The sequence below is a fragment of the Pollicipes pollicipes genome, unplaced genomic scaffold (assembly GCF_011947565.3).
Source record: "Pollicipes pollicipes isolate AB1234 unplaced genomic scaffold, Ppol_2.1 Scaffold_7231;HRSCAF=8579_pilon_pilon_pilon, whole genome shotgun sequence".
NCBI lineage: Eukaryota > Metazoa > Arthropoda > Thecostraca > Pollicipedomorpha > Pollicipedidae > Pollicipes > Pollicipes pollicipes.
The window spans coordinates 1446682-1468526 of NW_023597034.1; the positions used below are offsets into that span (position 1 = coordinate 1446682).

Genomic DNA, 21845 nt, shown 5'->3' on the forward strand with positions numbered 1-21845 from the left:
GGCCGGGGAGGGAAACTGCGACTGGGCGGAGCTGACCACAGCAGTTGGAATTCACACCAGCAGGTGGGTCGGATGCCATTGGCAGCAGATGTGGTCCCTTGGAGACTGTCGGCTGCTGTATCTTGGTAGGTGGTTATGAACATTGGGGACTTGTGGGAGATGGCATGTGGCCGTCATGCATTCTTTGTCCATGGCATTACCCATGTCATAGGTTGTCATACATTTCCATTGACTGCCTCCTGGCCTGTCCCACCCACTTTCAATAGCTAGCTTTACTTGCATCTGTTTGATGAACCCAATCCCACATTATTTTGGATTGTAAAAAAGGGACCCTGAGCTGGTTTCAGTAAGAGGTATGTAGATCTCTGTGATATGTGCTGCATCCAGCATTCTTTGCACAATTTCAAGGCATGCATCCTTAGCCTGAGCCAGACCTGGCAACTCACAAGAAGAAATTCTGACATACAGCACCACACATTTATACTACAGCATGTTGACTGGCATACTTACATGAGATGCCACCATATCAGTAGCACCTCAGCCTAGCTTCTATGGACATTCTGAAGTGGTGTGTCAATTGCAGTTTGGTGTCCTGTGTTCACTAGTCCCATATATATGTGTGTCTGGGGTCTGGACTCTGGAGAAAGCCCAAAAAGACCCCAGGATCTAATCCCAAGATTCCATCAACATGGAACCCTGTGGGATCTGGAATCAGCCTTATAGTGCATTCCATGCATGCCTGGAGTAGTATACTTTTGATGCCAGAATATAAGATTGTCTAACCCATTCCATTATTTTTAACTATCGTGCACATCCAATTATTCAGCTGATGGTGGTTTCAATCACTGAGTCGGTTCTTGGTTAGAAAACATAATCACAGGAACTCCTGGGATAATATTCATAACAAAGAAAGACAAAATTGTCATCAGTGCATTCCATGGCTTAAATCAATTTGCCTAGCATGGAGGTATGGTGTTCATGGTGATTTCAGACACTCAAACTGATCCAAACATCACCTTTATATAGGTCCTGCTATTTAATGTTCAGAAGAGCTGCTATGTATATCCTTACCAATATGGACATACAACATGTAAATACATCATCACTTGTATTTTGCCATTGTTGTAGTTATTACCACTACAACCCACATGGTATTGTAGCCTGGATACTGCTCTACCACCCCATTTTCTTTAAACATTTGGGATGCCACAATTTGAGGTGCATGCTATTGCACTTATGTAGGCATGACAGGCATCCAGATTCCCCAACCTTTTTGCCATGCCAGCACACATAAGTACAGATCTTGCATGCCTATGTGGCATTCTAGAATGCTGGTAATCAAGTCATCTCAGGAAGCTACCAAAGTCTTGACTTCTCAGCCTTGCATGTGTGCACCACACTGAGCCCAGGCAAAGCTGCGATTTTTTTGATGCATGAAGAAACTATTGATGTTTTTACATGAAGCTACCTGTCCTTAACAAGTCCCTGAAACATCGCCTTTGTATGATGCGCTCAGACGGCTGACGACCATGCGCCATACGTGGGAACACGGATTTACCGCGTGCATGAGCTTAGGGGTAGGCGTACCGACCGATCACAAACAGTCTATGCCGTTGATGTCAGTCATAACATCATGCCACGATAGATTCTGCGCCTCTCGGTGTTAACAGCGACCCGAATAGCAAAGACTATACCTGACGGCGCATTACGTCACGTAGGATATTTGCATGACGTGCGGAGTCTCCACGATTTGATCGATGTGCGACAGAAGTCGCGCAGCAAATTCAATTACAAGAGTTCAGCGTGCGCCCCCAGCACGATATGTATTGATACCACACACACACACACGTACACACCACACACACACACACACGCACACACACACGCACCACGCACGCCAACGCACGCACGCACGCACGCACGCACGCACGCACTCACGCACGCACGCACACGCACACCCACACACCCCACACACAGATACAATATATATATATATATATATATATATATATATATATATATATATATTATATACATATATACAGACATATACAACACTCATTTCAATGATTGGTATCATATATTAATGCCTAGGACCGACCAGCGATACAAAAGCATGATATACTCGTTGTTTACGTTGCAAACACAATTTGTAGTTCCGTTTGTTAAAAGCACGCGTATTACCTGCAAACGATAATCTGTTGGTACCTGCATGGGCAGTTATTGTCACGTGTGTTACGAAGATGTAAAAAGAAAACGTATGGTACCGCGAATACCCCGGCAAAACTTTGCGCTATGTCACGTCGAATATAACATCTTGAATACGCTGAAAACACATGTTAACTTGTGGCCGTTGTGTTGCTGAGCCGGACCTGTTGGGCGGGGCGTAACGGGGATTTTTTCAGTCTGGTCCATTCTCAGTGCAACACATTGTATGTGACAGGTAACAATGTGATAACCACAGTTAATCGCTCAAACTGGACAGTTGCAGTTTATTCCACACCACAGGTACACAAAAGTACAAATGTATAGTGATAGCGTCGCCACAATGTCTAACCATGCCGTCAATTGCCCTTTGCGCGAAAGACTTACGCGTTAAGATCAATTTATGATAAAGTTGACTAAGTATGATTTATGTACGAACTTTATCAGAATAAGGCAGCCTTTAGATCGTCGATCTGATCTTATTTGTGAATTGGCGAAGCGGTGGAAAAATTTGTGTTCTCATTTATCCGCAAACCTGCGAATACATCACGTTTTAGAAACATCTGTACTAGGCTGCCATTCTTTCCATGCGATGTTATCATGGGCGCAATGTGACCAGGGTAGTCGGCGCGGCTAAACTCATCAACACCATCATGCAATGTCAATAGTCCAATGTTAGTCAGCTTAGATGATGGGATGCAGCTGTATTCCCAATGCACAGCGAAGTCGCATGATACTGAAAGGCTTGACGGCGCTAAAGCGCATCCGAGACGTGATGTCACGAAGCGAGACGTGGATTTGTGACGGAGACCTTGTCACGTGCGGCTGGCCGGCGGCGCCATATATAGGCATTTAGCCCTCTCCCGGAAAGGGGAGACGGTCGATGAGAAGCCCCCGAGATTTGTTGAGGATACCGCCCCGGTATGCGGTGCAATCGCGCCCTAATTTTCAGTAGCCTATAAGGCATCTATTGCATGTATTTGGACACAAAAAACGTGTCCCTAGCATTTCTGGTTTCGGAGCAGCGGCGGCTTTTGAGGATCACTGCATGGCGACCTACAGCATGCGCGCGGAGTTGGACGGCAATCAATGATGCTGCGGAGCGCGCTCGGCGTATTGGCATTGTTTCAATAACGGAGCGGAACATCATAAAGATATGGGAAAGACTCATGAAACACCATTGTACTCAGTGCGCACACATACACCATTGTACTCAGAATTGAACAAGGAACATGCCTGTTCAGGTTTCGTATCGCTACAAGACATAACCTGGTACGCGCGAAGTGGTAAAGGTGAAATTGTGATTGTTAGAGAAATTTGACCTTGGCTCTGGCATAATGGGGTCGGTTTTTTCCTAGCCACATCAAAAACCTTTGCTTATTGCGAGATCTCGTTGAGACCAATCCATTCGTTTGTTTTGCTAAGCCATATCTTTCCGAGTTTACAAACGTCAGGGAGGTCGTATCACCCCCCCCCCCCCCCCCCTTATCAGTCCGCGTTACGAAACACGCCGAATCAGGGTGAGGCTTAAAGCGGCAGAACAAAGCTACCTTGATTTGGGGGCCTGCAGTTTCTGAACCGTGTGCTACTCTCAATGGGCTTTCCTGCAAATGATAACTTGAATGCAAGATCTCAGTACAGTATCATCTTCAGAGGGTCATAAAGGGGATGTGTCTCCGCGGTGGCCGGGCGCGACGCTGCGCCTCCGATGGCCACCTCCGCGCTGCTACAGAGTCGATCCGTACCCGACAGCTGGAGTGCTGGCTTACCGTATTGATGGCGAGAAGTTGGCGAGAAACGTGCGTGATGCTGGAGCTTTGATGGCGGCCGACCAATAGGCACCCTGTTTTTGTTGATTAGTTGCCGTCCACTTACTGTTCCTGCGGTCCGATCCGACAGTTACTCGGCAGAATAATAATTTTTCGGCGGATATGAGCACTATGGTGACTTCAAGCATTGCGCATGTGTTTCTCTGGACTGCAGTCGTGTTCCTTTCGGTAGTTTATAACTTCGTGGGCGGCTTATGGCGCTCAGTCACCTTCCCTCGTTTCCTCATTCACTCTGCATCCCGCATCCTTGCGACGCTCCGTTTGTCCGCGGCAAAGTGCATGCATCAGCCTTGAGTGTACTTGAGTTGGGGAACCTTGAGTGCTTGGCTGTATCATGCGATGACATTACTTAATTTTGGGTATCTGAGATGGTGTGGGTGCAGCTGCATTCCCTCGGGCACTCGAGCTCCCGCACGTACCCCGAAGGGGTTGAGTCCTTGTGCGTGTTAAGTCTCTATAGCGGACGTCTCGCAGGTATGTGTCGTCTTGCCCACCTCTATCCACTACTTTCATCATACCATTGCCGTAAATGGTCAGAACTGGCCGAAAGCGCCCTGATCCGACCAATCCAAGGGCACGTAGTCACGAGTGGTGGAGCGTGGTAAGCGTTCCGCTGGAGATGATCTCAACAAATCGTGCCGTAGGCACCGTTAGTCGGCTTGTATGCTGTCCAAAGTTGCAGAAATCAAATGATCGCTAAAACCTTACATGATACAATAAAAGCACAGTAACCTCGTTCGAAAACGCCACCACAAGAAATTTACCGAACTGAACACCATGGTGAAGTCGGCGTTTTGGGTGATGGGAGATATCCAAAGGCTATTATTCCAGGTACCAGTAAGCTGGTAGTCGATTGAACTTCCCATTCTGATTGTTGGTCTTTTGGGTTGAGGACTTCGGACGGTACTCCTGCCCCGCGGGAGGGAGCGATTGTTTGCTAGCAACCGGGGACCGAGCGTCGGCGGTCTGCAAAGTATGTCCATGATTGGGATACTCAGCTCTTCAAGTCCCAGAATTGGCGAGATGTAACGAAGATAAGGATCGGATGACACGCGAAGAGCACATCCGCACCCCGACCAAATATCTTCACGCTTTCAGTGCCAGCCCATATAAGCTCCTCAGTATCCATATGGGCGGCCGACCCCCCCCCCCCCCCCCGGCCAACGTCTGAAAACAGCCTCTATGACGACAGTTGCACCTCTCCTTTTGTCCTACATAGCTGCCAATTATTGCACCGTGGTCTTGCTTTTTTTAGGCAAGCACGTGTAAGGCTTATGAAGAATAGTGTCTCAGATTGGAGACCTCAAAATCCAACGTCAAACGGCTTACAAACTATAGTCCCAAATCTCGGGCGGCGGCGCCTGCTGGCTGCTGGTGGCTTTGTGACGTCATGTTGTTCTTACCTTTTCAACCGAGTGTTTCTTTGCGGGCAGACTGGAATGATTTTCTTCGCGACTTTTGTGATTGTTACGACTGATGTGCAATGAGAGGTTTGGAAATGATCAAATTCGCAGCCAGAATTGGCCATATCTAGGTGTTTATATATATATATATATATATATATATATATATATATATATATATATATATATATATATATATATATATATATATATATAATCGCAACGGAGAAAGCGTTTGCGGGGTTACTAGTTTGTGACTATATATATATATATATATATATATATATATATACATAGGATCGCAACGGGAGAAAGCGTTTGCGGGGTTGCTAGTTTGTAACTATATATATATATATATATATATATATATATATATATATATATATATATCCGAAAGTGTTTTCTGAGGTCGCTGGTCTGTTCCCACGAATTGCCAAGAGTAGATCTGGACTCTACTTATGGGGCGATTATTCCGATTCCAGTTGGGAGATTTACCTTAGTTTCGGAAGAGCTTGCACTCAGTGGGCCCCAGTAACATTTCAGTTCGAAATATGGTGGTCCGGCTGATGCGATGGATGTATAGCGATCCGTTGCACCTACGCAGCGAGGGCGGTGATTAAGCTATGTGATGATGGTTGATAGCTATGCTTGATAGCAGCAAGCCATGTAAAGACAGGCCGGAATGTATTCACGTAGCGTCCGCGAGAAGCTTGCACCGTCCCCTCCCCCGTCCCTTTCCTATGAAACTTATTACATGCATACAACTGTGCGCAAATATATGTCAACAATGAGCAATTCGCGACAATACTAAATGGCACATACATGTTACCAGTTTGGAAACATGCCATGCTGTTTCATAATTTACGGCATGCAAGAATTTTGCACGTCTGTGGTTCCATCGCTGGGTTTTAAAGGAAGGCCCCATCTTTAGGGCATGTTTCAAAAATGTGCACTGGTGACACCTCGGGACCACTTGCGTCTAATAGTAGCACTGGATAGTACCACTGCAGCACCATCAAAATATAACAGGGATGTGACTTTTAAGTATTTGTAGTACAGATTTCGCTGTCAATGCTCTGTAACGGCACTACACTTTTTTCCTTTTTTGGTGACCCTAGAATGTATCCCGAGTTCAAGGCAACTGTAATTGTCACGACCTTCGTCGTCATGACAACGACCTTCGTCATGACGATGGCAGAATGTGCTGAGCGCAGAAGTCAGCTGTCACGGGTCAGGGGTACCTCTCTTGAGCTGTTTTAGTCCGCACACTGCGGGCCTGCGGGCTCAAAATTCGTATGGCTCATGCAGGCTTGGCGTCATTCATGCCAGTAGAGGTGCCATGTCTCTACGGGTATCAATGACGTCAATAAATGACGTTAAATGGACGGCAAATGAACGTTTGTAGTGGCCAGTGTAGGCGGCAAGGGCCAGTTACCAAGAAGTGCATTAGTTGAAGTTTGAACCAACGCATAACTAAAGACCACTTGATACTCCATTCCCAAAATAAGGTGCGCTTCGAGAAGACCACTGTGGTAAATGCCGCAGGGGAAACATCAAAGCCATAGTGTAGCATTTCGTTGAATTCGTGGGACAATGGCCTCATGTTTGCTCATTTTTTTCTCGTAACGGGAATGTTCTACATTTGAAGGAACTGAAGCAAGCATTAGAGATAAAAAAGCTCGCTTACAGCTATCGGTTACGTGGTGGCAAATACTGCTGTAGGCAACACAATATCTCAAGTAAATATGCTCCTTGATGCGTTGTAGATTCGGAGCTTCTTGTACGTGGGAGGAGTACTTACTCATTGCTTGTTTACTTAGTCATTACCTCGACTCCTCTCCTTTTCTCTCCCGCACTCCCCTCGTCTACTGCTTTGCTCTACTCACACGTTATTTTCTTTTCTAGCCTGTAGTCTTCCTCTGCTTTTTTTTTGGGGGGGGGGGAGGGGAACGAACGTCTCTTTACCTGATCTCTCTAACTACCATCATATTACTGGTGGAATTGCCGTCACATTCGTGTATTCGTAAGTTCAGCATGGAGCCTCTGTTTTCATGTTGGGATTCCCTTCTAAGTGGGCTAGGTGAGCGTAATGGCGTATTCAGAATCTGACGTCTCAGCGTCGACAGGCCCGCGCTGATTGCCCCAGGGGAAGGCAATAGTTTTAGCTGAGACACAGGCCTGAACCCCACAATTTCCCGCATGTGGTCGCCGGGTGAACGCCTTCCCAGCTGATCCGCGGCATCCTCGCGCATCTGCAGTTTGGTTTGGCGTGACACTGTGCGTGGTCTTCGGATTTACCATTGACCTAGGGATCGGCAGGCAAAGTCAGGCTCGTTGCTGCGCCTCTTTGATTTTTGAACGCCGCTTTAGCCGCGTTAAGGCCTCGCCTCCACACGCGCCAGGGCCTGAGCTCCTGCAGCCCACCACCTACGCTTCTTGATGTTCGTCCACTTGTTCAGTCTGGGGGACATGTTTCTCCTAAAGGCTGTGGCCCTCGCCTACCTACGTTTATGGATGTCCCTCGACCTGGATTTAGAGGTGCTCCTGCCACTGCTTGAGAGCATGCGTAGGGCTTGAGGGCATCTTTATGTGTACAGGGTGTCCTACTATCGGGGCTGAACGTCGCTCACTCACCTGGGCTAAGGAACATGACTCTATTTTGGTTTGTTACGCCCGTCTCTCGGCTTTTGGTAACACTTGCACCTTAATCGAACAAAAGGTGCCCGTACTTGCAAGTGCTTTCTCCCCACCTATGTTGTGCCGCTGACTCCCGTCATTTTTGTCATGGCCCAATCCCTGAGAGTCGCTTATTGATGTTGTATTGCATTGCGCAGCAATTTGTGTTTTCATATGTAGATCGGATTTGGGTGCTTTCGATTCAGATACATTATTGTTGGGCATTGGTACGTCCTGATACGCCGATAAAGGTTTGAAGTTGAGTTGTTTTGACTCCATTAAGTGGTAAGTGGACATTGGCACGTTACAGCCTTTTCCTCGTTGTGAGCAGTCAGCCGGGACCAGGCCGTGCCGCCATCTGGGATGTTTCTGTGATGTTCCTCGCATTCATTTTCGCCCCAGTACAGCTGTCACGCGATGATCACGATAGGTTGGCTCCCAGCTCACCGCTGTGCCTGGCCGGCCGGCCGCTGTGCCCGACTAGCCGGCCGTTGTGCCGGAGTGGCCGTTGTGTGTCCGTTGAGTGGCCGTGGCTCGCTGTGCTGGAGTGGCCGACTGCTGTACCTGACTGGCTGGCGGCTGTGCCTGACTGGTCGACTGTTGCGCCTGACTGGCCGGCCGCTGGGTCTGACTGGCCGGCCGTTGCGTCTGACTGGCTGGCCATTATGTCGGACTGGCTGTCCTTTGTGCCGGACTGGCCGGCCGCTGTGCCTGACTGGCCGGCCGTTGTGCCTGATTGGCTGGCTGTTGTACCGGACCGCCGGCCGTCGCTCGGCCGTCCGAAAGTGCCACGCGCGATCAATGCACGCCTCGGCGCGTTTGCGTGCTGACCGCGAGGACTTCCCAGTCGATGACGATCCGGGCAATGTTATGAACAAAGGCTGGTTCTTTCGACGCCTCCACCGTGTTCCATCTGTGTGCGGTAAAACATCAGTCAGAACAAGGACGCATATGCTGTGCGCTCAAAGCCCTGCTTCTCGTAATCGATGCGTCATCGCTGGCATCCCGCGTGATGCGCCAGTGAACCTCTCGCTGGGCCACTTTCGAGTTGGACACGTGCGGCGGGACGCGCGCAGACTGGCCGCCATGCCAGACAGCAGTGCGGCCCCGCGGCGGCGCACCAGTCGGCTGCATTGTGCGGTCGGGAACGAGCGAGCCGGTAACTGATGTGAGAGTTGTTAGTTGCTATGGAGATGATGCCAGAAGATAAGCTGAGTTGGCCATCTTTGGCAGCCGACGAGCACAACTTTTATAAATGCGTTGGAAAGTGTACCTTTCGTGGACAGTCAGGAGGTGGAGGTCAGCTGATGCAGCTTTCGGGCACTAATCCGTAGCTAGTTTGCTAGAAAAATAGCTTACCATGACTTCGGTAAGGCTTGGCAGTCGTAGTCGTGGCCATGGGTGAATTTCCAATAATTTATGGGATTTGCAGTCGCCGATAAAATCGCACAAAATCGCAAATACTAATATTTGGGAATATTGGTCGCAATAAACAGGGCTATACGCCTGTGTGATTTCCATGACCCTATTTGCCTTAGCTTAGGCCACAGCACCGCATTGGAGATGGGTGTCAGAGAAGTTGGCGCCGGCCTCTTCGCGGTCGATGGCTGGCTCCCCTGCAGTCGGGAAGTTTTCAGATCCGTTGGCCGGCCGCAGGTGGCACGTTGGCCTACACCGTGCCGTTGGTTTCCCGCCCTCGTCTGGGCTGGTTACAGAGGTTTTATTTCCAACTAAACAAAGCCCCACACGGGTGTATGTGTGGTTTGTGCACGAGAGGACGTGGCCGCACGTGCGCGTCGACTCACGTTTTTTATGTGATGTCCATTTTCTCCTGCATCATGCGACAGTTGCGTCCCGTCGCTGTGGCGCTGGGTCGCTATGACCTAAACACGGCTTCTCATCCGGCGCGTTTCAGCATATTGTGCAAGTTGAATTTCACGTTTTCTGTATTAATACGGCGGGAAAGCAAAATCGTAGTGATGTTGGATTGTTACGGGAAATGCCGGATCAGGCTGCTTGCATGCAAATATTTGGTAACTTAGACCGCAGATTTTAAAGAAGTGAGGGTCTTGTTGCTGGAAACCGCATGAACATGCGATCGGCGGTTGCAAAGATAATAACGTCCAAAAACGGGACAGCCCGGCAGGGCAGGGCCGCTGAAGTGGGATATCTCATAATTCAAGTAAGACTCTTGGCCCTTCGGCCCGCCACTAACCCGTATCCGAGACGTAATAACCTCTCCTCTCTCGAACACGTGCTGACGATGTGGGAGGCGCGTCCAGTCGCGCCAGTCATCTTCCCGGGCCTGGCTGGCTGTTGTCCCGCACAGTCGGATCGCTCCCGGAAAATTGCTTTTAACGAACGGCTGTGTTCTGCATAATGTCACGTGACATTGCTATGCCCAGCGTGTTTATGCTTGGATGGAGATGCTTCCGGAAGACTTCATCAGCTCCGCATCCATTTTTTTGCAGCTTCTGGCAATAACATTCAAAACTGACAAGCGACCGAAGGTGCACGGCCTGTAGCCAACATAAAGGCTTAATTCGATAAGGGATCATTCGATAGCTACGCGTGGGGACGTGTTTGAAGTGGCATTTATTCATATTCACATGATATAGAAGAAATGCTGACGAGACTTCGCCGTAGTCGGGTTCTGCTTTCAATCTCTGTCTAAACTTTGTTTCTACCATTACAGAACATTTTGGTAACTGAACGGCCAGATCTCTCAACTCGTCAACATGGGGAAGGACTATTACAAGGCCCTCGGCATCGGTCGAAACGCCACAGATGAGGAGATCCGGAAGGCATACCGCAAGATGGCGCTCAAACACCATCCGGACAAGAACAAGACGCCCGGCGCCGAGGAGAAATTCAAGGATATCGCCGAGGCGTACGAGGTGCTCAGCGACAAAAAGAAGAAGGACGTGTATGACCGTTACGGCGAGGAAGGACTCAAGGGCAACATGGGCGGCGGCGGTGGCGGCGGCGCCCCCAACTTCACCTACACCTTCCACGGCGACCCGCGCGCCACATTCGAACAGTTCTTCGGCACGAAAAACCCGTTCGAGTCGTTCTTCGCGTCGGGCATGGGCCCGGGCGGCGGCCTAGGTGGGCGCGTGTTCTTCGACGAGGAGATGGAGGACGGCGGCGTGCCGCTCTTCGGCATGGGCTCGACGCGGCCCGGCGCTTTCCGCTCGCAGTCCTTCAACACGGGCCCGACCAAGCCGCGCACCAAGCAGCAGGACCCGGCCGTCGAGCACGACCTCTACGTGACGCTCGACGACATCGCGCGCGGCTGCACCAAGAAGATGAAGATCTCGCGCAAGGTGATGAACCCGGACGGCGTGACGTCACGACGCGAGGACAAGGTGCTCACCATCAACGTCAAGCCCGGCTGGAAGGCCGGCACGCGCATCACCTTCCAGCGCGAGGGTGACCAGGGCCAGGGCAAGATCCCGGCCGATATCGTCTTCATCATCCGCGACAAGCCACACCCGCTGTTCAAGCGCGAAGGCAGCGACATCCGGTACGTTTGCAAGATTAGCCTGCGCGAGTCGCTGTGCGGCACCGTTGTGGAGATCCCGGTGCTGCACGGGGAGGGCGTGCCGCTGGACCTGACCCGCGAGATCGTCAAGCCGAAGACGACCAAGCGGCTGCAGGGCCGCGGTCTGCCACACCCCAAGGAGCCGAGCCGGCGCGGCGACCTCATCGTCACGTTCGACATCAAGTTCCCGGAGGTGCTGAGCACCAGCGCCAAGGAGATCCTCAGCAGTGTGATATGACTGGCGGACCACTACCTGTGGAGACCGTACTTCGCGGCCGTGAGTGGCGCGCTCTATAGCCACGAAGGGCGCGACGGCGACGGCGAGAGCGACGGCAACGACACCGACGTCTGGTGAGCATGCCGACCGTGACGCGGCCGCGGCTCCACCGGGCGCGTTGTAGTGCCAGCCACCGCTCACGCTGGCGGGGGGCCGGCCGCGCCCGCCGGCCGCCCCAGCACCATATCGCCATCATCGCGGCGGCGGCACGGCGTGGGCGCCGGCCTGGCCGTGCGGCCGCCGCCTTTTACGGCGCCGGCCGGGCCGCGCGCCGCGCACGCCGCTCGATCGTGTCTTCCACGCCGGACCGTCCAGCACCGCTCGGGGCCGGACGGGCCGACCAGGGGCGCCGCCGCCGCCACGCAGACCGGCCAATGGCGCCGAAAGCACCCAACTCTGTGTTTTTATGTGAATCTATTGCGTAGATATTTAACTCGTGACCGGTTGTTGGCTTGTGCAAGGCTCGATCAGTTGTGAGATGACTTCGGGTATGAGACCTGCCATAAACGCTTCATTCGTGCCTCGGTGCTATACGGACGTCGTTACCTAACTTGTGAAAATGATATGCGAAGGCTGTGTGACTTACGTATTAAATATATTCGGTATGACTACGGCGTGTGTGTGGCCGCGGCGAGACGGGCCGGCGGCCGGGTGGGCGGCCGCGCGCCGTATTTGGAGTGTGGGCCACGGCCATGTGTGTCGACCGGAAGCGACCTAACCGGTCGCGCCCTTCGCCAACCCGGAAGCGCACGAGCGGGAGAGAGGGGCGAGGTCTGCACCAGCCTGACCTAGAATGGACCAGGTGAGGCGCGCCAGCGCACCATCGTCACTGCCGGTGGTCCGATTGGGCCGGAGGTCCCGCGTGCGTGGCGCCCAGCGGACGCCAGTACCGGCTGGAATTCAATGTCAATGCGTGCAGATCAATACTGAGGCGTACAGGCTGTTCGTTGACGCACTGCCTTGTTCTGTTGCATCAAAGACGTGAGCTGGTGTTTCACAATACCGTCTTTTGAATGTTGGATCCCTGAATGGCTGTCTTGTCCCCAGCGATCACGTGTCTACTAACCTGATTTCACCAGGCGGCGTGTGTGAATGGCAAGCTGGTCGTGCACCACGTCTTAAAGGCTATTTCGCCACATTCGGTTACGTCGTACAGACTATGGTTCCGTGGCTCATCTAAAGCTTGCAGATTATAGATATCCGGTGATTCCGTAACGCAGCGGGACTATGGACGATTCTCTCGCACAGAATATGCTCATAGCTGGCCTTTTAATAACGAACTTTTCTCCAAGAGTGCGGTGGGGATAATTGTTTTCACACAGTTGCCTCTGCGGCAATTCTGCGTTATCTTGGGGCGAGCCTATTGCATGCATGTCGTTGATAACGGGGGGAATTTCCCATGGATGCCAATGGGTTCCATTCTGCATTGTTATCACTGCCTCGTTGTTTGTTTATTTGTTTGTTGTTTGTTATTATTCCCGCAACATGGCTGGCACGTGTGATTCGTGGTACGATGACTTGTCCGGTTCGTAATGACCGCGGCGGCATGCGCGCACGCTCACGCCGCCGTCTCTCCAGTCTCGCGCGTGGTATGGGTGACGCGTGCTGTTCCCACTCCCGGCTTGTAGTCTGGCGTTTGACTGCGTTTTGTGCTCTGCAGGGGCGCGCGCCAGGCCGCCGCACACCGCCCGCGGCTGCGGGGCGGCGCGCTCCTCCGGCCGCCCCTCCCCACCCGCAGCCGCCGCACACCGCCCGCGGCTGTGGGGCGGCGCGCTCCTCCGGCCGCCCCCCCCCCCCCCCCCCACCCGCAGCCGCCGCACGCCGCCCGCGGCTGCGGGGCGGCGCGCTCCTCCGGCCGCCCCTCCCCACCCGCAGCCCGCCGCACACCGCTCGCGGCTGTGGGCGGCGCGCTCCTCCGGCCGCCCCTCCCCACCCGCAGCCGCCGCACACCGCCCGCGGCTGCGGGGCGGCGCGCTCCTCCGGCCGCCCCTCCCCACCCGCCGCCGCCGCTCTCCGGGGCCAACGTCGACAGCCGACCCAAGGCGATGACTCACGGCCGGCTCGGCACGCGCCGCCCGTCGGCATCAGGTGCGCGTGCGGCGGCCGGCACTGCCCGGCTCCGGCCAGCGCTCGAGCCGGGCGCGACTCCTCTCGGCGGTGGTGGGAGGGGTCTCCGGGATGGCTGTTGTGGTGGCTGTGGTGGCTGCTGTTGTGGCCACCATAGCGGCCCAGTTGGAGAGTGCCGTTGCGAAGTCGGATCACGTTCGTTGCGTTCGTGGTGCCGCTCCGAATTTGGCGGTGACGTCTCAGCGGCTTTCGCTGAGAGAACGGAGCGGCGTGCCTACGTACGTACGCCGTTCTGGACTGGGGCAGCTGAACATCGCAGATCAATCCCAGCAGCGTACTCCACAGGTCGTCTTAGACGCTCTGGTCAGCAGAATTAGCGCAGCAAACCTTTCGCTATGCCGAGCTTGCCCAACATAGCATCGCAGTTATCTTGTCGTCGGCGACGCTACGCGACCTCTATGCGCTGTGCGGCATGGCTGTGTAGGGCACTGGAATAAGTCGCCCTCAATACGCCGCCCTGACAGCGTCATTAAGCCAGAGCGCAGCTGAGTCGCCCTTGGTATGGTTGCGATAGCACAAGTACTCGGCTGCCACTCGGCTCATCAGATCCATGACAGAGGCCAGACACCGTACACACATAGTGGTCATGCCCCACTTGTGGGAGGCGCAGGTCTGGGCCGGCTGCAAAAGGTGATGACCTCACGGTGCTCTGGCGATTGCGCCCGTGGCGCCGGCGCTGCCAAGAATCACCATCCCAGCCTGAAAGATTGACTCTCGATGGGTCGGAACGAGCTATATCACCTGGGGGACGTTTTAATCAGCGATCTCGCAGCGCCCGCTCGGCATGATGGGGCCAGCTCACGCCGGCGCCCACCTTTTGGGCGGCGGCGGAGACGGCCTCGGTCCACCGCCGCTATAAATACGCCGTCGGGTGAAAATAGCATCCCCGTATGGTGGCGCCGCGGCGCCGTGTATTTCGGCGTCGGTGCGCTGGCGGCCCGCCCGCCGCTACTGGTTCGCTGACGCCTGCCGTCCGTCCGCCGGCAGCCGCAGAGGCGGCCTGGTTTCAGGCGCACCTCCTCGGATGTCCCGCTCCCTGCAGCGGCCTCCCTCGGCTGTCCCGCTCCCTGCAGCGGCCTCTCCCGGCCGTCCCGCTCCCTGCAGCGGCTTCCCTCGGCCGTCCCGCTCCCTCCGGCGGCCTCTCTCGGCCGTCTCGCTCCCTGCAGCGGCCTCCCTCGGCCGTCCCGCTCCCTGCAGCGGCCTCCCTCGGCTGTCCCGCTCCCTGCAGCGGCCTCCCTCGGCCGTCCCGCTCCCTGCAGCGGCCTCCCTCGGCCGTCCCGCTCCCTGCAGCGGCCTCTCCCGGCCGTCCCGCTCCCCGCAGCGGCCTCCCTCGGCCGTCCCGCTCCCTGCAGCGGCCTCCCTCGGCCGTCCCGCTCCCTGCAGCGGCCTCTCCCGGCCGTCCCGCTCCCTGCGGCACCCTCCCTCGGCTGTCCCGCTCCCTCCGGCGGCTTCCCTCGGCCGTCCCGCTTCCTGCAGCAGCCTCTCCCGGCCGTCCCGCTCCCTGCAACAGCCTCCCTCGGCCGTCCCGCTGCCTGCAGCGGCTTCCCTCGACTGTCCCGCTCCCTCCGGCGGCCTCCCTCGGCTGTCCCGCTCCCTTCGGTGGCCTCCTTCAGCTGTCCCGCTCCCTGCAGCGGCATCCCTCGGCCGTCCCGCTCCCTGCGGCGGCATCCCTCGGCCGTCCCGCTCCCTGCGGCGGCCTCCCTCGGCTGTCCCCGCGGCTCCGTCCCGCCGCGTCGCATGTGGGATGGACGTCTCCCGCGGCTGGAGTATCCCCCAAATTCGGGGACTCCTACGTGAGCAATCCACAGAATGTGGGGGACACCTCGCTGGGCTTGACGCCTAACTAGCGATGCCCTTCGAAGAATGCGGACGGTTAGTAACATGTAACATGTAATGCGGACGGTTAGTAACATGTAACATGTAATGCGGACGGTTAGTAACATGTAACATGTAATGCGGACGGTTAGTAACATGTAACATGTAATGCGGACGGTTAGTAACATGTAATGCACGTACTGTCCATTACACCATCTGAGTTCATATGTTTGTTTTGAGCTGGCCGAGCATTGGCTTGGCTATTTTTCGATGGGGGTTAACCTCGGGCTACAAATACCAAATTTTACTCTTCCAGTAACGACGTCGTCAACACTAGGTCATCCCCTTTAAATACCAGCCCTAATGTGTAGATATGTTAAGTCTGCACACGTGGTCAGGATCCACGACTGCTTTTCTATGACTGGATATACTGTGTACTGATCCGTTAGCGTTTGAGATGAACTGCCGCATCTGGCTGTTGTCACAGAAATAACGAACACTTGATGAGCTGGGCTAGTTATTACTGTGAGCACGTGGCATGGGAAAGTGTGCCTAGGTCACACGAAGCATACAAAAGACAAGTTATATTTATCAGATCTCAACCTCTCAAATGCGTTTAAAGTTCCTCACGGACATTCTAAAGCTGAGTGCTATATGAACTTCTTTTAAAAAGATAAGGTACACCACAAAATGTTTGAGTTGCATTATTCCGCAGCCGGATTAGAATTAAGATCACAAAAACTATGTTCTTAACACCTTTAAAGCACGAACACTGCATTACTGCGGATGCCAACGTTTTGGCGCCCTTTTCACCGCCACATCGGCGGTTCACCTATGCGTGTGCGCCCCAGCCCTTCCGTGTTGGCTTGACAAGAAGCAGGGAGCACCCACGCGGAAGTGGCAATATCCCAATTAGGATCATTGTGGACTGTGTCCAGTGCCCACCCATGCAGCCGTCAGCCCAGATGGACCCTGCAGCAAGTCGACTGGGCAACCCACCTTCAAGAATATACTGGCCGTGGGACTAGATGGGGCGAGTGAAGACCACCAGTCAAACACCACTTTGTCGTCATTCCTCACAAATGCCAATCTTCCAACGCAACAGTACAAACGATGACTTTTTTAAAGTCATCAGTCATCAGTCTTCAGTCGAAAAGCTGACGCTGCCAAAGACAGCCTCCGCCACGTAAAGTATCGGTGCACAGCTGGGATAGCCCACGCGCGGTCCTCTCTCCTCGCGCGTAGGAAAGAATGTTCGCCATTTCCCAGCGCTCATCACCGGCTGCTGACCTTGTTGCATACAAGCTTGCAAGGGTCAGGACAAAACGTACGATACCAGGTGGGGTTCTCGATGCGTTACTGTATATGGCTTAAATCGGTCACGCCTTTGACCAGTTTGAAGAAAACGGCGTCATTGGCGTCATCAACTGTTCTTTTAGCGTGCGTTGCAATATATTGCTTTGGTAGTCTTTCCTCGTTCTATTTTTCAGAAAATGACGTCTGTAATATCAAATTGAAAGCAGCATCGTCATGCGATTGGAAGGGAATGACAAACGTTTGTAGTTTAGAAATTCATGCTGGCTAACAGCCATTTTTATTTCTGGAATTATGTACCGACTCTGGGACTGCATGGATCAGATGATATTGCGTCACTCTCTCCGTGATACATTCTTACAACATAACCAGCGCTGCAGCTGCCACTGATAGGGTGGCATGCAAAATCTCAGCTTAGGTGGCGGCCGGCCCCTTATCCGCGATGATTTCATCACTGAGAATGTTGAGTATGTTTGTACTTAGTCAGTCAGTCCTTTGAGAGGTTCACTTCGAATGAGATCAGCCTGAAATGAGACCGATGTTTCCAACGCAACGCCGTTGTAGTTCGCGTCGCTCACGCGTGCTAAGTTCTTCGAATTCTCTTCATATCCTACCTGCGTCAACAGGAACCAATAAATGCGCAAAGTCATTAGCCGCGTGATTTTCACGAATGTGTTGTAACAGTGAGGATTTATACCTCACCTCTACTTACCTGCGTATGAAGTGTGCACACCATTGTCCAATATCAGAGCGCACTTAATGGTGCATCATACGTACTGCTCAGCCGGGAAGGCGTATGCCCGCATGTAAGGCCTGACAGAATTATTTTGAATGCAGTCTCCATGTGTGTGGACTTACATTGGCGGCTGCGGACGACAAAGAAATCTGAAAAGAGAATGGGGAGGGGGGAAGCGGATAGGGAAGAGCCTGTCACCGACAAGTGCGTTAATGCCGAGGCGATTATCGCAGGCGTCGTCTCCCCGGCTAGCCCATGGTACATGAACTGGACGAGTCCGAGAGCAGCACGCTGGATGAAACTGTGGCTTTCCGTGCACCGCCGTCGTAGTAATGTCGAATCCGTTCACATTTAGCTTTCTGGACCCATGGCCGCGAACTTGCGGAGCGTGGTATGTCGGTGGGCAGGAGGGAGAAGGGGGCTGCTGCCGGGGTAGAGGGCCGTGCAGTCCGACTGAGCGCCGCGGTTCGGTGCACCGAGGCCGTCGGGCCGAAGGCCGGCGGATACACGCTACACAGGGGGCGCCGGGTCTGGCGCCGGCCGAAAATACGCCCGAGCTTGCCAATACACCAACGAGGCCGCCCGGGTCTTTGATCGCCTGGAAACATCAGTTCACAGAGATGAGCGGGTGCGCGCAGATAAACAACCCTGTGAGATTCGAACAAGCGGCAAATGGGCCGTTGGCCTACGACTTTGACCTTTTTGAGACGTTCTGCGCATGGTGCTTTGTGGCGGTGTGCTCGTATGCAACTCGATTCGAGCGGGTTTATCGCGATCTCGTATAACCTCCAAGAAGGTGTCCGATGAGTGCATTGACCTCCGAAGAACATGTCTTTCTCTCGCTTGCACCAGAATGAGTGCCGGGGATACACGGGGACGATGGCCAAGCCCGGGCACCCGTGACTACTGAGCGGCAATCGTCGCCAAAAGAGCATGCAGCACGTGAGGCTGATACTGCGGAAGTCCAGGTGGGGCACATCCCTCTGCCGCGCACCTTATGAATTGGCTTGCGCACCAGGTTCTTGCGGGTTCCTATTCTTGGAAACCGACATGCATGAGTCAGTTCCGCCACAAATACCTGACACAAATGTTGGACACATCCTTGAGTCGAGTTCAGCGCACATTGACGTCCCATGTGTATTTGCCTGTTCTGCGGATGTCCCACTCCAGTTGAGGAGGCGCAAGTCAAGACCGGCTGACGGGGTAGCCATTGCCGGTCTGACTGAGGTGGATACGTCAGAGCGTCGAACGGCTCCAAGGTACACAGATGGTCGAGGGGCGGGCCAAAATAGCCTGGGCCGGCCGGCGGTGCCACGTGCCAGGGCACGGGCCTCACGGCCGCATCGACACACGCGCCGGCAGCCGGCGAACGCAGCACTGCCAATCACATTTCACATAACATTTCAACCCTAATGTACCTGGTAGCTGCCAAAATTACGACGCCGCTGTTCAAACTGCCCCGTTTGAATTTCTGTACAAGGAGGGAAATGGGCAATCCTCGTAAAGCTGTTACACGCGGAAAATGTGGCGCACAGGCGGAGCGTTAGATGAAGGCGGCAATCCACACCTTTCGGAGGTGCACCTGCCTCTTCTCTGCTTCAGGACGGACCCAGCTGGCAGACCGGCGCGAAGGCGATCTACCTTCTATCATCATCACATCTGTTATAATTTCAAGTTATCCATGAATCTACTGAAATCAACGAATTTCAATTCATCCATGAATGTGAAATTGAAAGTTTGTACATGTCAATAATTGGGAGTTCCAAATTGTCCCTTGAAATAAGTTATTTTCCATCCAAATTTTTTCGTTTGGACCTACCGAATAAACCTACTAGTGGCATATATTTAACATGTTGTGGTATGTTATTATCGTTACCGTATTTATTTCGCAAACACCGAATACAAAAGTTGACTCGAAACCGTAGTTTCAAGCGCGGAAGCTGTTCAGATAAAAGTGAAGTAGCATATGATTTCTTAATTGCAATGAGTTTAGAGCCAACACCGTCGCACACGGAAGTGAGAAACCAGGGGTTGTCGTGGGCTACAATGCACGCGCTTACTATTAAATGCTTTTTGTAGATGCATTCATCAATGATTTGTTTTTATATTTCTTAGTTCTTACTGGTTTGCCATTGCCATCTTGCTGTTCCAAATTTCACAAAACTTATCAATACTGACTGAAAGTTTCAAATTCCCATTCAGCTACAAAGCCCAAAAGTACTTTCGACTATAAGCGAACCGAGGCAGCATGAAGGGGATTCATCGCATAGTCGCTCAGATATTGCTTGTTTTGACAGTTATGCACCTTTCACACAGCTCCAAATCTCCAACAGATGTGCTTCAAGAACAATTGATTGATGCATTTCATCAAGAAATGGCAGCTGAACTTGGTGGCTTAGACAATGCTTGCATGATTGGAATGAAAAGTAAATTTGAAGAAATGAAGCTGTTCAGGGAAGATCTTCTAGACAAGCTGGGAGTGCTCAGAAAAGGAGAATATTGTTCTTGCAATCGATCATCAAAAGGTTCTTTAAAAAATGCACGTGATATGCAAAAGCGGCTCAGCGATCAACTCAAAACGCTCCAGGAGAAGCTTAACAAGGTTCTGGAGGACGATTAGATTGATGAGTGCTGGTGCCCGTGATACCCGGATAGGCGTTACATTGGCTCAAGCACCCGCCGAATGTGTCCCATAAATTGGTCAGCCGTTTTATTGCACTTCTTTATTTTTCTTCCTGAGGTCGTATTGATCTTCGTACGTGAATAACAAACTCCATCTTTTAGTTGGTAAAAGTATGACACTTGATTCGTGCGAGAAGGTCTTACCACAAATTCGACGTTCTTGGTTCAAGCGATGATACATTGGTTATACGCTTGAATGCGGAGCATTTTGGCCTGTCACTGGTGAAAACAAAATAAAAGGGACGGGATGACCAGCTCGCTCTAGAAGTTTGAGTCTTAAACTCACCGTAACCACTCGAACATGGCGTGAACCTCTCGGCACATCAGCATGTTTGCCCCTGCTTGGTTGGCATAGTTTTTGATGTGGACATGCAATTTCGGGCTCACCAAAGTTTGCACGTAATATAACATAACTAATGTCGTCGGTTATGAGTTAAATTTTAAAAGATTTCCTAACCAAAGGAAGTATGTGACGTACCGATGCAGGGTGTTCCATGAAAAGCAGCAGATTGCTTTTCTTACAAAAATCGTCTGCACGAAGTGCGACCTATATTTTACGCATTCCTTTCCTCGCTGAAAGTCGTGTGCACAAAGCGTGACCTGCATTCCACCCTTTTGTTATTATTGTACGTGAAAGCAAGTTGATGAGAGAGTGAAGTATTGCTGACTCGGCATTCCGCGTTATGTTCCAAGGCAGGGCAATACAAACACTAGGTTAAACTGAGCCGAAGCCACAATACACCCTATGGTATGATGTTGGTCACTTGGCGATTTTCAGGAGACCATTTTGGAAATATCTTCCGAATGTTAACTTGTTTTATTCGGGCTCCTACGACTTAAGTGGCAATTTTTGCGATATAAAATAAAGTTTCGTGATCTGTTTAAGATATGAGCCACAGAATAGTGACAGCTGTCAGTTGAATGTCTCAGCTGATGTGCATTTTACATTTGCGCCACCGCTGTTGCTTGAGCATTCCGGAGCGGAGCAGCAGGCTTCAGTTGACCTGGAATTGTTTTGAACTTCAGCTGACCTGGAAGTGCCTTGATCCAGGCAGCCGGCACTATCCTAGTATCGTGTAAGCACGGAGCAAAAAAGCATCCATCCATTCTTCTATCCATCGATATATGCGGGAAAAACATCTATTTTATTACGATGAGATTTAAAGAACATTTTTCAAGTCTTAATTAAATTAAAAACTTAAAGACTTGACGGCTTAATTAAAAACTCAATACTCCG

At 52.4% G+C, this 21845-nt stretch overlaps 1 protein-coding gene across 2 annotated transcripts; it reads left to right on the plus strand.

Moving 5' to 3' along the window:
• LOC119110479 (dnaJ protein homolog 1) lies at positions 1–12545 on the plus strand. 2 transcript variants are annotated; one of them, XM_037234318.1, is made up of 2 exons: positions 1–63; positions 10809–12545. In XM_037234318.1, exon 2 carries the CDS (start codon positions 10852–10854, stop codon positions 11893–11895), a length of 1044 nt encoding a protein of 347 aa, XP_037090213.1. In that variant the 5' UTR covers positions 1–63; positions 10809–10851; the 3' UTR covers positions 11896–12545. The 2 variants fall into 2 exon arrangements, with proteins under 2 accessions (XP_037090213.1, XP_037090215.1); XM_037234320.1 differs by lacking the exon at positions 1–63 and adding an exon at positions 104–125.
• The last annotated feature ends 9300 nt before the right edge of the window (positions 12546–21845 follow it).